The sequence below is a fragment of the Hypanus sabinus genome, chromosome 18 (genome assembly GCF_030144855.1).
Source record: "Hypanus sabinus isolate sHypSab1 chromosome 18, sHypSab1.hap1, whole genome shotgun sequence".
In the NCBI taxonomy this organism is placed as follows: domain Eukaryota; kingdom Metazoa; phylum Chordata; class Chondrichthyes; order Myliobatiformes; family Dasyatidae; genus Hypanus; species Hypanus sabinus.
In genome coordinates, this window is record NC_082723.1 from 54,555,228 (window position 1) to 54,568,125 (window position 12,898).

General features: G+C 43.8%; 1 protein-coding gene across 1 annotated transcript; it reads right to left on the minus strand.

The window, feature by feature from the left end:
- Positions 1 to 6,404: 6,404 nt before the first annotated feature.
- Positions 6,405 to 9,736, minus strand: LOC132407599 (E3 ubiquitin-protein ligase RNF183-like). Its single transcript, XM_059994347.1, has one exon. The coding sequence runs from the start codon at positions 8,948 to 8,950 to the stop codon at positions 8,384 to 8,386; it is 567 nt and encodes a 188-aa protein (XP_059850330.1). The 5' UTR covers positions 8,951 to 9,736; the 3' UTR covers positions 6,405 to 8,383.
- Positions 9,737 to 12,898: the final 3,162 nt, after the last annotated feature.

Here is a 12,898-nt window from a genome sequence, read left to right on the forward strand (position 1 = left end):
TATAAGACATTGGTCATAACTTACAGAGTCTTGTGAGCAGTTTTGTGCCCCTTATCAAACAAAAGATGTGTTGGCATGGAAGAAGATCAGAGATCAGGAGAATGAGTTCAGGAATGGAAGGGTTAATGGTTGAGGAACGTTTGATTGTGCTGGGCCAGTACTCGCTGGAATTTAGAATGAGGGGAGATCTCATTGAAACTTACGAATATTGAAAGAGTGGATGTTGTGAGGGTGTTTCCAATGGTGGGTGAGACCAGAGGGAGCATCCTCAGAATAGAAGGACATCCATTTAGAACCTAGATGAGGAATTTCTTCAGCCAAATGGTAGTGAATCTGTGAATTCATTGCCACACACAGGTATATGAGGATGATAGTTGGTTGACCAGTCATGGTGTCAAAAATTATGGGGAGGAGGCATGTGAAAGGTATTGAGGGATAATAAATCAGCCATGAAGGGATGGCAGAACAGACTCGATGGGCTGAATGGCCAAATTCTTATGGTCTAAAGATTCCTTCATTTACCATCACAATGAGTCTGTTTTCAGTATCTTTAATTAGTTCTACAGATTCAAAATAAAGGGATATTATTAAAGTCTGCATATCAGCACAAAAAAAATGTGAAACACAAGATCCAGATCAAATAGCATTAAATAGATGGACTCTGTCTACAAGATCTTAATAGTCAGTACACAGTCAGCACGTCTGGTTATGTTGTGTGGCCTTTATGAAGCCCTGCAGCCACTTGGATCTCCTTTAAAATTGATCTTGACTATCCCTATTGTATTACACTCCTGCATAATATAAGTAAGAATTGTGGATTTACAGACATTGATTCTTCCACTTTTCAATTGGAAGATTTGGTTTATTTTAGTGAAAATCACTTCAGGAAATTGCCAGCTGACTTACTCTAGCAGGCCAGTGTTCCATCTCAAAGCTCCCTTAGAAGTTATCTGGAGGTATTGGGATATGTCTGCTGTGTTTCCAAAGCTCAGACAATTAGGACAGAGGCTAGTTCCATCAGAAAGATTGTTGGTGTCTTTTGTTGTCAGAAGAACAAGCTGATCCCAAGAAACACTATCCAAAACAAGAAGAGGCAGGCCAGAGTTGCTGTGGGTAATCATGGTTCTTGTTAGAGATGATGAGGGAATTTGTCAGTGATACAAGATCAGTGCATTGAAACAGGCATCAAACTCTTGCAAGAATGATAAATCTTGATGAGTTCCCATCAGCAAGGGAATGTAGGAACCACCTTGAAATCACTTCCTTTGATCCATTATAATGGGTTGTATCTCATTTTCAGTTGCTACACCTCTGTTGCTCTCTTGTCCAATAAGTATCTATAAATCAGTCTAGAAGTTCCAGTGGGGTTCCACAACATATGAAAGTGTTTCTTGATTTCACTCCTAAGTTTCTTGGTTCTACATTTTCAGATTATGCCCCCAGCAGAGGAAATACTTTATCTGTATTTTCTCTATTAAAACAATTTTAAACACATCAGTTGGATCACCTGTTAACTTCTAAACAGGCAGAAATATAAGATGTGACAGTAATAATCCTTCACCCAGAGTTCATTCTGGTGATTCTACACTATGTTCTCTCTGAGGCCTCATATCATTTTTGAGGTTTGAGGTTCCTCACCTTGGTATCCTAGATAAAAGCCAACATACCATTGCCTTTTTGATTTTTTTTCTTCCTGTTGGTTTTCAATGATTTGCATACTTGCATTCTCAAATTTGCAGCAAGTTTTCCAATTTGTACTTTTAGGGTATAAATGAGATGGTTTGGTATTTTCCTACATAACTCACAACTTTATTCATCTAAATCCCTTTGCAATGTTCTGTTCCTACCTTTACAATCTGCAGACATGAATTTCTTTTGAATCCATCTATAATGAAAGGATTAGTTAGGCCTTAGCTTCCAAAACACTCGTCTACTTCTAATTTGCTTCACGTTTATCATCTGAAAATGTAAAAGTGAGCTTCAAGTAGCATGCAGTAAAATATAGTCCATATAACAGGGTCTCTCTGGATTGATGACTATGTAGATAGATTGGATCAACCTGTATTTGACAGGTCCAAAGTTCTCCTTCCCTCAGAGTTATCTCTAGCATTTATTCAATCTTAAATTTTCATTTACATCGTTGGTAATTCAGTTATCTCTCAGATACCTATGGGGATCTCATAGAAATCTACAAAGTTTTACAGAACTGGACAGAGAAGATGTTCATTATTTCTGGTGAGTGCAGAACTGAGGATCACAGACACATGGAATGTTCATTTAGAGATCAGAAGAAACTTCTTCAACCAGATAGATGGTGGACCTCTAGCATTTTCTGTCACAGAAGGCAGTGGAGTTCATGTCATCTATTCAAGAAGGAATTAAGTGTATGTCTTGCTATTAAAGGGATCAAGGCATGTGGGGAGAAGGTAAGAGCAGAGTGTTTAATTGGATGATCAACTAAACATTCGTGTAAAATGACCTACTCTTGCACCCATTTTCTATATTTGTAGTTTCTGTCTCAGTCAAGGAAACCAATTGTTACTTATGGTGGGCTTTAGCAATGGTTCAGATAATGTTTTTTTACTTTGCTTGGTATCACCAAATCAGATAATTGTACAGATATCACATTACTGTTTGGGGAACTTGCCCTGTTCAAATATGCCACTGCAGACCACGAGTTTGGATAATGGTGGCAGTTCAAAGACTTTAGGCCATTGAAGCCACAAAGTAAATATCTTTTCCTATTTTATGATAATAAACATTAGTAACATTCTGGGCTCTGATGTAAGGGGGCATCTTTTCTGTGCGAAATGTGGATGATGAGATTCAGCTGATGCCATCTAATAGGAATATTGCGATAGCAAAATCAACCAGGCACTGATAGATTGACAGTAATATTTAGATGTACAGAAAAAGGCCCTTCAGCCAACTAATTCTGTGCCAACCATCAAGCACCTATTAACATTAATATTTAATTCTCCTCATAGTCCCATCAGCTCCTTCATGATTCCACCATTCATCCCCCCCCCCCCCCCCAGTAGAGAAGGTTAGAGTGGCTAATCAACTCAGCAACCCACACACCATGGGACACGGGAGGAATCCGTCACACTCGAATGAAACCCAAACACTCACAACAAAAATGTGCACTCTCCAACTAGTAATGAAGAGCCAAGGGAAAGTGTTCCTATCAAGGAAAGCAATGATAACCAGCTTTTCAACAGCCCATGTTGCACAGTCCTGGAGGCTTGATAGTAAAACATCAGTTCTATCATCAAAAATATTTGGCAGCTTTATTTAATATCACACCCATTACAAAATGGAATGCTGTTCATCTAAATTCCATTGCATCCACTTATTAGTAGAATCAACTATCTACCTGTTATACTGAACCTTACCTTGAGAAAATTATTCTCAATACTGGCAAAGGACAGTATTGGGGTTGACAGTATGGAACTTTGGGGTTCTAATGAATTCCCTGTCACTCATCCCTCTGTTCCATGGATGTCAGCGGAGAGTAAGAATTTCTGGTTGTATATTGTATACATTTTCTGATATTAAATTACTGTGACCTTTTTCCCCTCAGCAAGATGTGGTGTAGCAGACAGAAAAGTACCGGGAGTCTGTCCCAGACACACAGCTACTGGAAACAGTCTATCAGACACATACCCACTGTTATTACAGACATTGAAAACTACAACACCACTTGCACTGGCAGCTCATTTCACACTCTCACCACCCTCATGTTCCCCTTAAACATTTCACTTTCACCCTTAACCCATGACCTCTAGTTGTAGTCTCACCCAACCTGAGTGGAAAAAGCCTGCTTGCATTTACCTAATCTATACCTCTTACAATTTTGCATATCTCTATCAAATCTCCCCTCAATCTTCTATATTCTAGGGAATAACACTGCATCTTATTCAATCATTCCTTACAACTCAAGTCCTCCAGTCCTGGTCACATCCTTGTAAATTTTTTCCGTACTCTTGCAATCTTGTTTTCATCTTTCCTGTAGGTAGGTGACCCAAACTGCATATGATATTCCAAAATTAGGCTTCACCAATGTCTTATACAACTTCAACACAACATCCCTACCCCTGCAGTCAATACTTTGATCTGTGAAGGGCAACGTTCCAAAAGCTTTCTTCATGGCCCCACCTACTTGTGACACCACTTTCAATGAATTATGGACCTGTATTCCCAGATCCCTTTGTTCTACCACACTCCTCAGTGCCCTACCACTCACTGTGTAAGACCTACCCTGGCAGGTCCTCCCAAAGTGAAATATCTCATATTTTTCTGCATCAAATTACATCTGCCATTTTTCCAGCTGGTCCAGATCCTGCTACAGGCTTTGATCTTCTCCACTGTCCAGTACACCCCCAAACTTGGTGTCATCTGTAAATATGCCGATCCAGTTAACAGGTTATCATCCAGATCGTTGATATAGATGACAAGCAACAAAGGACCCAGCACTGATCCCTGAGGCACTCCACTAGTCACAGGCCTCCAGTGAGAGAGGCAACCATCTACTACCACTCTCTGGTTTCTCCCACAAAGCCAATGTCTAATCCAATTCAACTCATTTTGATTGCCATGAACTGAACTGAACCTTCTTGACCAACCTCCCATGTGGGACCTTGTGAAATGCCTTGCTGAAGACCATGTAGACAACATCCATTGCCTTGCCTTCATCAACATTCCTGGTAACTTCTTTGAAAATGGTTAGATATTAGTTTCCACGCACAATGCCATGTTGACTATCCCTAATCAGTTCCTGTTTATCCAAATGCTCTCATATCCGGTCTCTTAGAATGTCTTATGATAACTTTCCCATTACTGATGTCAGGCTCACTGGCCTATAATTTCCTGCTTTATTCAAAGAGCCTTTTTTAAACAACATTAGCTATCCACCAATCCTCCAGTATCTCACCTCTCTCTCCTAGGGCCCCTGCAATTTCTGCATATCCCTCCCATAGGATCCACGGGAACACCTTGTCAGAACCTGGGGAAGTGTCCACCCAACTTTGCCTCAATACAGCAAACACCTCCTCTGTAATCTGTATAGGGTCCTTGAGCTCACTGCTTCTTTGCACCACTTCTATAGACTTTGTCAAATAAAGTCTTCCACGTCAAATAAACACGAATACAAAAAATCCCTTTAAGATCTCCCCCATCTCTTTTGGCTCCATGCACAGATAACTACTCTGTTCTTCCAGAAGACTTATTCTGTCCTTTGCAATCCCTTTGCTCTAAATATCCCTTGGGATTCTCCTTCACCTTGTCTGTTAGGGCAACCTTATGCCTTCTTTAAGCTCTCCTGATTTATTTCTTAAGTGTTCTCTTGAATTTCTTATACTCCTCAAGTACCCAATTGTTCCTATTTGCCAATACCTAATATGCACCTTTTTTTCCTTAACTAGGGCCTCAATAACTCTCAAAAACCAATGTTCCCTCAACCTGTTATCCTTGCTTTTTAGTCTGACAGGAATATACAAACTCTGTACTCTTGATTTCACTTTTGATGGCCTCCCATTTACCAAAAGCAGCCTGTCCCAATTCATACTTGCTAGATCCTTCCTGATACCATCAAAATTGCCCTTTTTCCAATTTAGAATCGCAACTGGCACACCAGACCTTTCCTTTCACATGATTACCTTGATCACTAGATGCAAAGAGTTTCCCTACACAAACCTCCGTTACCTGCCCTGTCTCATTCCCTAATAAAAGATCATGTATTGCACACTCTCTCTTTGGGACTTCGATGTATTGAGTACATTTCCTGAACATTTGACAGGCTCTATCCCATCTAGTCTTTTTACATTGTGGGAGTCCCAGTTAATTATATGGAAAGTTAACATCACCTATAGCAATCTAATGTTTCTTGCACCACCCTGCGATCTCTACAAATTTGTTCCTCTAAATCCCTAGGACTATCTGATGATCTATAATATAGCCCTATTAACATGGCCAAACATTTCTTATTCCTTAGTTCCACCCATAAAACCTTACTAAACCAGTCTGTCCTGACAGAACATTGCCAAGATATTTTTCTTGACTAATCAAACCACCCCTCCCCCTCTAATCCTTCTCACCAAATCACATCTAATACGATAAACCTGGAATGCTGAGCATCTGCCTTTCTTACAATATTTCTTGCATTGAAATATACACAATTCAGAACATTAGCCCCACCATGTTCAACCTTTTGATTCTGATTTTGTCTGAGCAAACATTCCACTAGGATATTAGACCCTCTCCAGTTTAGGTGCAAACTTTATCTTCTGTACAGGTCCCACCTTCCCTGGGAGGGAACCCAGTGATCCAAATGTCTGAAGCCAACTCTTTAGCCACACGTTAAACTGTATGATCTTCCTATGTCTGGCCTCACTAGCACGTGAGATCAAAACCTTGGAGGCCCTGTCCTTTAACTTAGCACCTAACTCCCCAAACTCACTTTGCAGAACCTCATCCCTCTTCCTACGGATGTCATTGGTACCTATATCAACCACGGCCTCTGGCTGCTCACCCTTCCGCTTAAGAATGCTGAGGACTTGTTCCGAGATCTCCCTGACCCTGGCACCTGGGAGACAACATACCATCCAGGAATCTCATTCCCATCAACAGAAACTCCTTTCTTTTCCCTTAACCAACAAATCCCCTATCATCACAGCTCACCGCTTATCCCCCCTCCCTTCCCTTCTGAGCCACAGAGCCAGTTTCAGTGCTAGAGACCTGACCGCTGTGGCTTTCCTCTGCTGGGTCATCTCCCCCAACAGTATCCAAAGTTGTTGAGGGAGATGGCTATGGGGTTACTCTGCACTGGCTGCGATCACTCCTTCCACTCTCCTCTGACTGGCAGGGACTGAACTGGAGAATCACCTTACTGTACTGGAATCTGACATCAGAATAGCAGATACACAGGAATCAGTGCAGTGACCACTTGCTGTCAGTCATTGTGCAGGAGCTGGGAATCAAGGGTGGCTCAGTGATACAGACTCAGTGACCCAGCAATCCAGGCACGATCGTGACCTCGGGTACTGTCTGTGTGGAGAGTGTAGGTTTTCACTGTGACTGTGTAGGTTCCAGTTTCTTCCCACATCCCAAAGATAAGCTGATAGGTTAATCAGCTACTGTAAATTATTTCTTAAGAGTAAATTAGTAGCAAAAGAATCAAAATGAAGTGATGGATGTATGTGTGTGAGAGAGTACAAAAAGAGAAAATGTTCTGCATGGCTTTCCCTCTGAACGTCAGAACAGACCCATTGGGCTGAATGGCCTCTTTCTCTGCTATAACGAGGAAGTAAGGTATCAGTGACCTTGCCTGGGAGTCTGTGTGCCAGAACTCTCACTTGCCGGGGAAGTATAACATGGTAGTTGTAACATTGCTAAAATGCTGTTTGTGTCCTTTGGAGTTTTGGCTCAAATCCAGGTGGAGACCGGACCACAAGGTTGCTTTCTGGGCAGGGGTCACAAATTAGGAGTTGATACTGAGGGATTTCTGTTTCCTGAATACTAGAGTGAAATCATTAATTGCTGAAATTGCACCAAACATTTCCCGAAGCCAATTTGTTGCCTGAGGCACATCAAATCCAACAATCGTGAGATAAATTCAGGCTCGTGGGTTCCCCAGAAGCTTGTGCTTCCCACCTTCCTCCCTGGTGCCATCCAGAAAAAAAATCTGGCTCGTTGCTCCAGTACGCCACGCGGGGATACTGCTTTGCTGGAGGTGGAGCTGTTGTGTGAGCTTAATGGTAGTATAACAGTTAGCACAGCGCTTTACAGTACAGGCGACTAGAGTTCAATTCCAGTCAGTGCCTTAAGGAGTTTGTACGGTTCAACCCATGACCGCGTGGGTTTCCTCCGGGTGCTCTGGTTTCCACCCACAGTCCAAAGACCTACCGTTTGGTAGGTTAATTGGTCATTGTAATTTGGCCCGTGATTTGGCTAGGGTTAAATTGGGGTTGATGGGCAGTGAGGCCGGAAGGGCTGTACCTCAATAAAATAATTTGAAAGAAGAACAAAATAAAAATAATAGGCATCTGCAGATGCTGAAAATATGAAATAAAAGCATCAGCGGCGACTGGAGCAGACAACATTTTGGATTTGAAACCCTCTGACGCCGCCTGGCCAGTTTTCTGGCACTCTCCCTGTATTTATAGAGGAAGAGCAAGGTGTTTATCTCAGTGTACTTAGCCAACAGTCAATCCTCCATCAATAACTAAACCCGATTGCATATTTCTATTTGTGAGGTCTTCAAATTAATCGTCCCCTTTTCTACATTACATGCTATTACAGACCCAGATCAAGCAGTTCATTGGCTGGAAAGCCCTTGGAGACGGCCCGAGGGTGTGAAAGGTGCCACGTCAGTGCGAGCGCGTCCTCAGCCCAGGTCCCACAGTATTTTCTTGGTCCAGAACAGGGAGATGACAAGAATGATTGTAATCCCAAACATGACGATCATGATGTACATGACGGTTCTGCAGGGTGGGCTCTGGCAGCACTTCCACATGATGTTCTGCGGGAGCCGGTCCTCCAGCGCCGGCGCCGCCTGTGTGCGCAGCGGGAGCCCGTTCTCCCGCTCCACGTCCAGGCTCAGCGTGTAGACGGTGGGCCGGCGCAGCAGGAAGCTGGCTTTCCCGGGCCCCTTGTAGAACAGGCGCCCGTGGTCCAGGTAGACGTGGACCGGCTGCAGCCTCATGCGGCTGAGGATCTCCACGTTGGTTCGAAGGCCCGTCACCAGCTGCCCGGCGCCCAGCGGCGTCAGGTGGCGGCACAGGGGGCAGGACATGCCCGGGTCCATCTCGGGCACCGATGCCAGGCTCATCCGGGCCAGGCACTCCAGGCAGAAGGTGTGCTTGCACTCCAGGATCTTGGGCGTGCGGAAGGCGTTGTCGTAAGGGTTCCAGCAGACGGCACATTCGCACTCAGAGCCGTTCCCCTCCAGCATTGTGGCACACACACACACCACACACGTGTACAGGTATCACATGAAGCTCGCTTCCTTGTCACTCGCGTTCCTGCAGGGGCTTTCCTTCGGCGCCTCAGGGGGCGGTTGACAGGTGGATATATCTGTCACTTACCCGGGGGCTCTTCACTCTCTCTGTCTCTCTCAACAGGAAAACACGAGTGCGTTTCTCACAACGGGATCAAAACCGGGTTACATGCTGCCCGGTTGAAAGCTGAGAACTGCGCTTGGAGGAGTTCGGAAACTCGAGCTCGGCAAGTCCCTTGTCGTTCCTTTGCCCAGCACTCCAGTCGTTCTGGTCGAGTGAAGTTAGCCAGGTATCCTGCACTGACTTTGCACAGGGTCCTTCAGCGGCTGGGATACCCCGGGAGTGTTTATTTTGCACGGACAGCTGTCTCCCCTGCTCTGCCGTAGGAATCCTTCCGTCTTTCTCCCATTCTCTTCTGGAAACGCAGCCTCTATGAAACAGGGAGGTGATCGCATTGTGTTCTCTGTGAGAAACTGGTGGAACGGGTTCCACTGGTTTCGAGCTTGAGAGGTTTCACTTTTCAGGTAGCTGCCTCCTCTGGGCAGCTTCGCTGTGTGCAGCCTCTGCGCGGGTCACCCCACCAGGGACATCAGTGCTGCTGCCTCGGTTTGGGGTTGAGAGTGAGCCCGGACGCATTCGCCTCTGCTGGAGCAGGTACAGAGTAAAATAAAACCTGCCGGGGGTCATCATTGGAGCAGGTTTGCTCAAAGAGTGATGCTCCTGAAGTGCGGGGGGGATGAGGGGAGTGTGGAGGATGGAAGGAGGGGGGTGGACAGGGAAGCTGATTATCCATATATCTATATCCCTTTATTTCCTCCCGATGTTCTCCTCTCACCATAGTATCTCTCTTATTTTGTGTTATCAGCAAATTTAACAGCTATTATGTAGAGTGGTAAATTAGTAAATTGGATTATTCTTGTCACTTGTTGTAGAGTGAATTGTTCCTACAGGTCAAATCAGTACAGTCGTGCTTTGATACAGTCCAAGCCAAAACAATAACATAATGTAGAATAAAGTGTTACAATACAGAAGAAATGCATTACAATGCATTTAATGCATTAAAATGTCACAAGGTCACAACAAGCTGGACCCTGAAGTCAAGAGTCTACTTTATAATACTAGTGAAGGATTCAATCGTCATACAGCAGTGGGGTAGATATTATCCTTGAGCCCAATGGTACATGCTTTCAGGTGTTTATATCTTCTGTCTGATGAGGGGGGCAGAAGAGTGAATGCCCAAGGTGGGTGGGATCTTTGATTATGGCGGATGCGTTACGGAGTCAATGAGAAGTGTAGGTAGGCTCCATGGAGGGGAGGCTGGTTTCTGGATAGTGCTGAAGTGCATGCACAACTCTCTGCAGCTTCCTGCAGTCGTGGGCAGAGCAGTTTCTGTACCAAGCCACGATGCATCGGATAGGATGTTTTGATGTACATCAATTTGGTGCTTTCATCTGTTTACATAGATTGTGTAATTGTTGTGACCCCAGCACCACACTACTGAAATGGAAGCCTTGGCCAGAGCGTATCTGTGTTTTAATCTAAATCTGCTAACTTTACAGGCATGGATAAGTGTGATTGTAATTAACACTCATTATCCCACTCAGAACCCAGGGCCACACTCTGCTTCACCTGCCTGGTGCTCACATACTGTATGTCACCTAACCAGCCACTTCCCCCAGGCAAACTGAATTCTTCCCCTCACTAGAAGTTTTGATTCCAATAAACTATGGCAATTAATTGTTGAGATTGATGAATAAATTGTCTTTTAATGTCTCTGCTACTTTTCCGGGGTGTTGGAGTTGAGATAGGTCTCTAACAAAGGAGGTGTAAGGTGCTCGTCCTGCAGGTCACTGTTGGGCAAGTGTAGCAGCTGCTTAGCACCCCCAGTCAGGGTCACGAGGAGTCGTGGGAGCAGGTGGTGGATGGTCTTATGAGCAGCTGGTTCATATCACAAGTCCTGGTTATGTGACTATTGACACCAAGCAGACAATCTCTGAAGATTATTGATAATGGCTGGGGTCACCCGTCTTGTAACGACACTGCCCAGAAGAAGGCAATGGCAAACCACTTCTGTAGAAAAATTTGCCAAGAACAATCTTGGTTATGAGACCATGATCATACAACACAAGACATAATGATGAAGCAGCTTTTCCCCTGGTCTCCGCACACCTTGGTTGGGAGTTGATCTCTTTTGCACCTTTGAGGTTTCTATGCGCCTATTTGGTTTATTATGGACTGAAACATTTCTAAGAAGTGTGGCCTTGGCTAATGAGAAAAATTAAACCTCGTATTAGATCATAGGAAAAGGGATGAAGTTGTCAAAGATGCAAATAGGCCTGAGGATCACCAGATTTTCAAAATCCAGCAAAAAATTCAGATGCTATGAAGCAGATTGAGATTCAGATGAGTTTACTGTCATATATAGCAGGGTGCGATGAAATTCATGGCTCTCGTGAGGTTCCCTGAGTAAACAGCACTGGGGATACTAGTACAATGATCAATGCAGCAGCAAGTGCAAAAAATCCAATGGAATGTGCAGAGTATTCTCGAGCAGACCGAGGCTGTGCCAAAACAAAATGTTAAAGTGACAAGAACAGAAGAGGTCACATTAAGGGTCTGAGAACGTGGCGGCATCGTCAGGGAGAGATGTGAAATAGGTTTCAGAAGTCTGATAAAGATAAAGTTTAGATTTGATTTATGTAGATTAGAACATGAAAGCATTCTGTGAAATGCCTCCAGGATGTGCTGGGGGCAGCCCGCAAATGTTGCTGTACTTCCGGTGCTAATGTCACATGCCCACAACTTACTGATCCTAACTCGTACGGCTTTGGAATGCAGGAGGGAACCTACACAGTCATGGGGAGATACCATTGGGGAAGAAACTTCTCCTGAGGCTCTGGTTGTCCAGGCTTTCCAGCTCCTGTAACTTCTCCCAGGGCATGGATGAGGGGTAAGAGAATGGACAGGGTAGCAGGCATCTTTGATGATATTGTTAAGGATCAGGGGAACAGAATACATGGGGAGGCGGGTGAAGAACAAAGAAAAAGAGTGTAAGAGTTTCTATGTAAAAAGCAACAATTAAACTGGAACTGAAGAAATTGAAGTGGGCATAAGGAAATGGCAGGGAAATCAAATAAATGTTTGATGTGTCTATAAGAGGAAAACACACAAATAGCAAACAACAGAAATTGAGCGAGGAATGCAAAAAATGAAATATTAGAGAAGTAACAACATTGGAGGAATTAATGGAACTGAAAGCCATTAACTTCCCAGGTCCTGAATCTTTGGATTCTGTAAACGGTGATAGCAAATGTTGTGCAAAGTTCCAAGGAAATTTATTATCAAAGTATGCTTTCATCACCATATAATACTTTGAGATATGTTTCCTTGGAAGCATTTACAGGAAAAATAAATAATATTATGGAATTTATGAAAAACTATACATAAACAAAGACTGACAAGTAACCATTGTGCAGAAGAATATAAACTGTGCAAATAAATGAGGTAATAGTGAGTCTGTAGGTCATATAATCAGTTCAGAGTTGTGGTAAGTGAAGTTATCCATGCCCAGTCAGGAGCCTGATGGTTCTAGGGTCATAACTGTTCCTGAAGCTGGTGGTGTGGGACCCAAGGGTTATACCTCCTTCCCAATTGTAATAGTGGGAAGAGAGCATTGCCTGGACAGTGGGAGCTTTTGATGATGGATGCTGCTTTACTGTGGGAGCACTCCGTGTAAATGTACTCAATGGTGGGGAGGACTTTATCTGTGATGGACTGGGCTGTATCCATCAGTTTCTGTAGTCTCTCCCTTTCCTGGACGTTGGCATTTCCGTACCAGGCCATGATGCAACCAGTTAGGGTACCCTCCACTGTGCTTCTATAAAAGTTTGTCAGTGTTTTAG

Bases quoted from the DNA above. Each gene is read 5' to 3' on its own strand.
- LOC132407599 (XM_059994347.1), bottom strand. From the start codon at position 8,950: ATGCTGGAGGGGAACGGCTCTGAGTGCGAATGTGCCGTCTGCTGGAAC.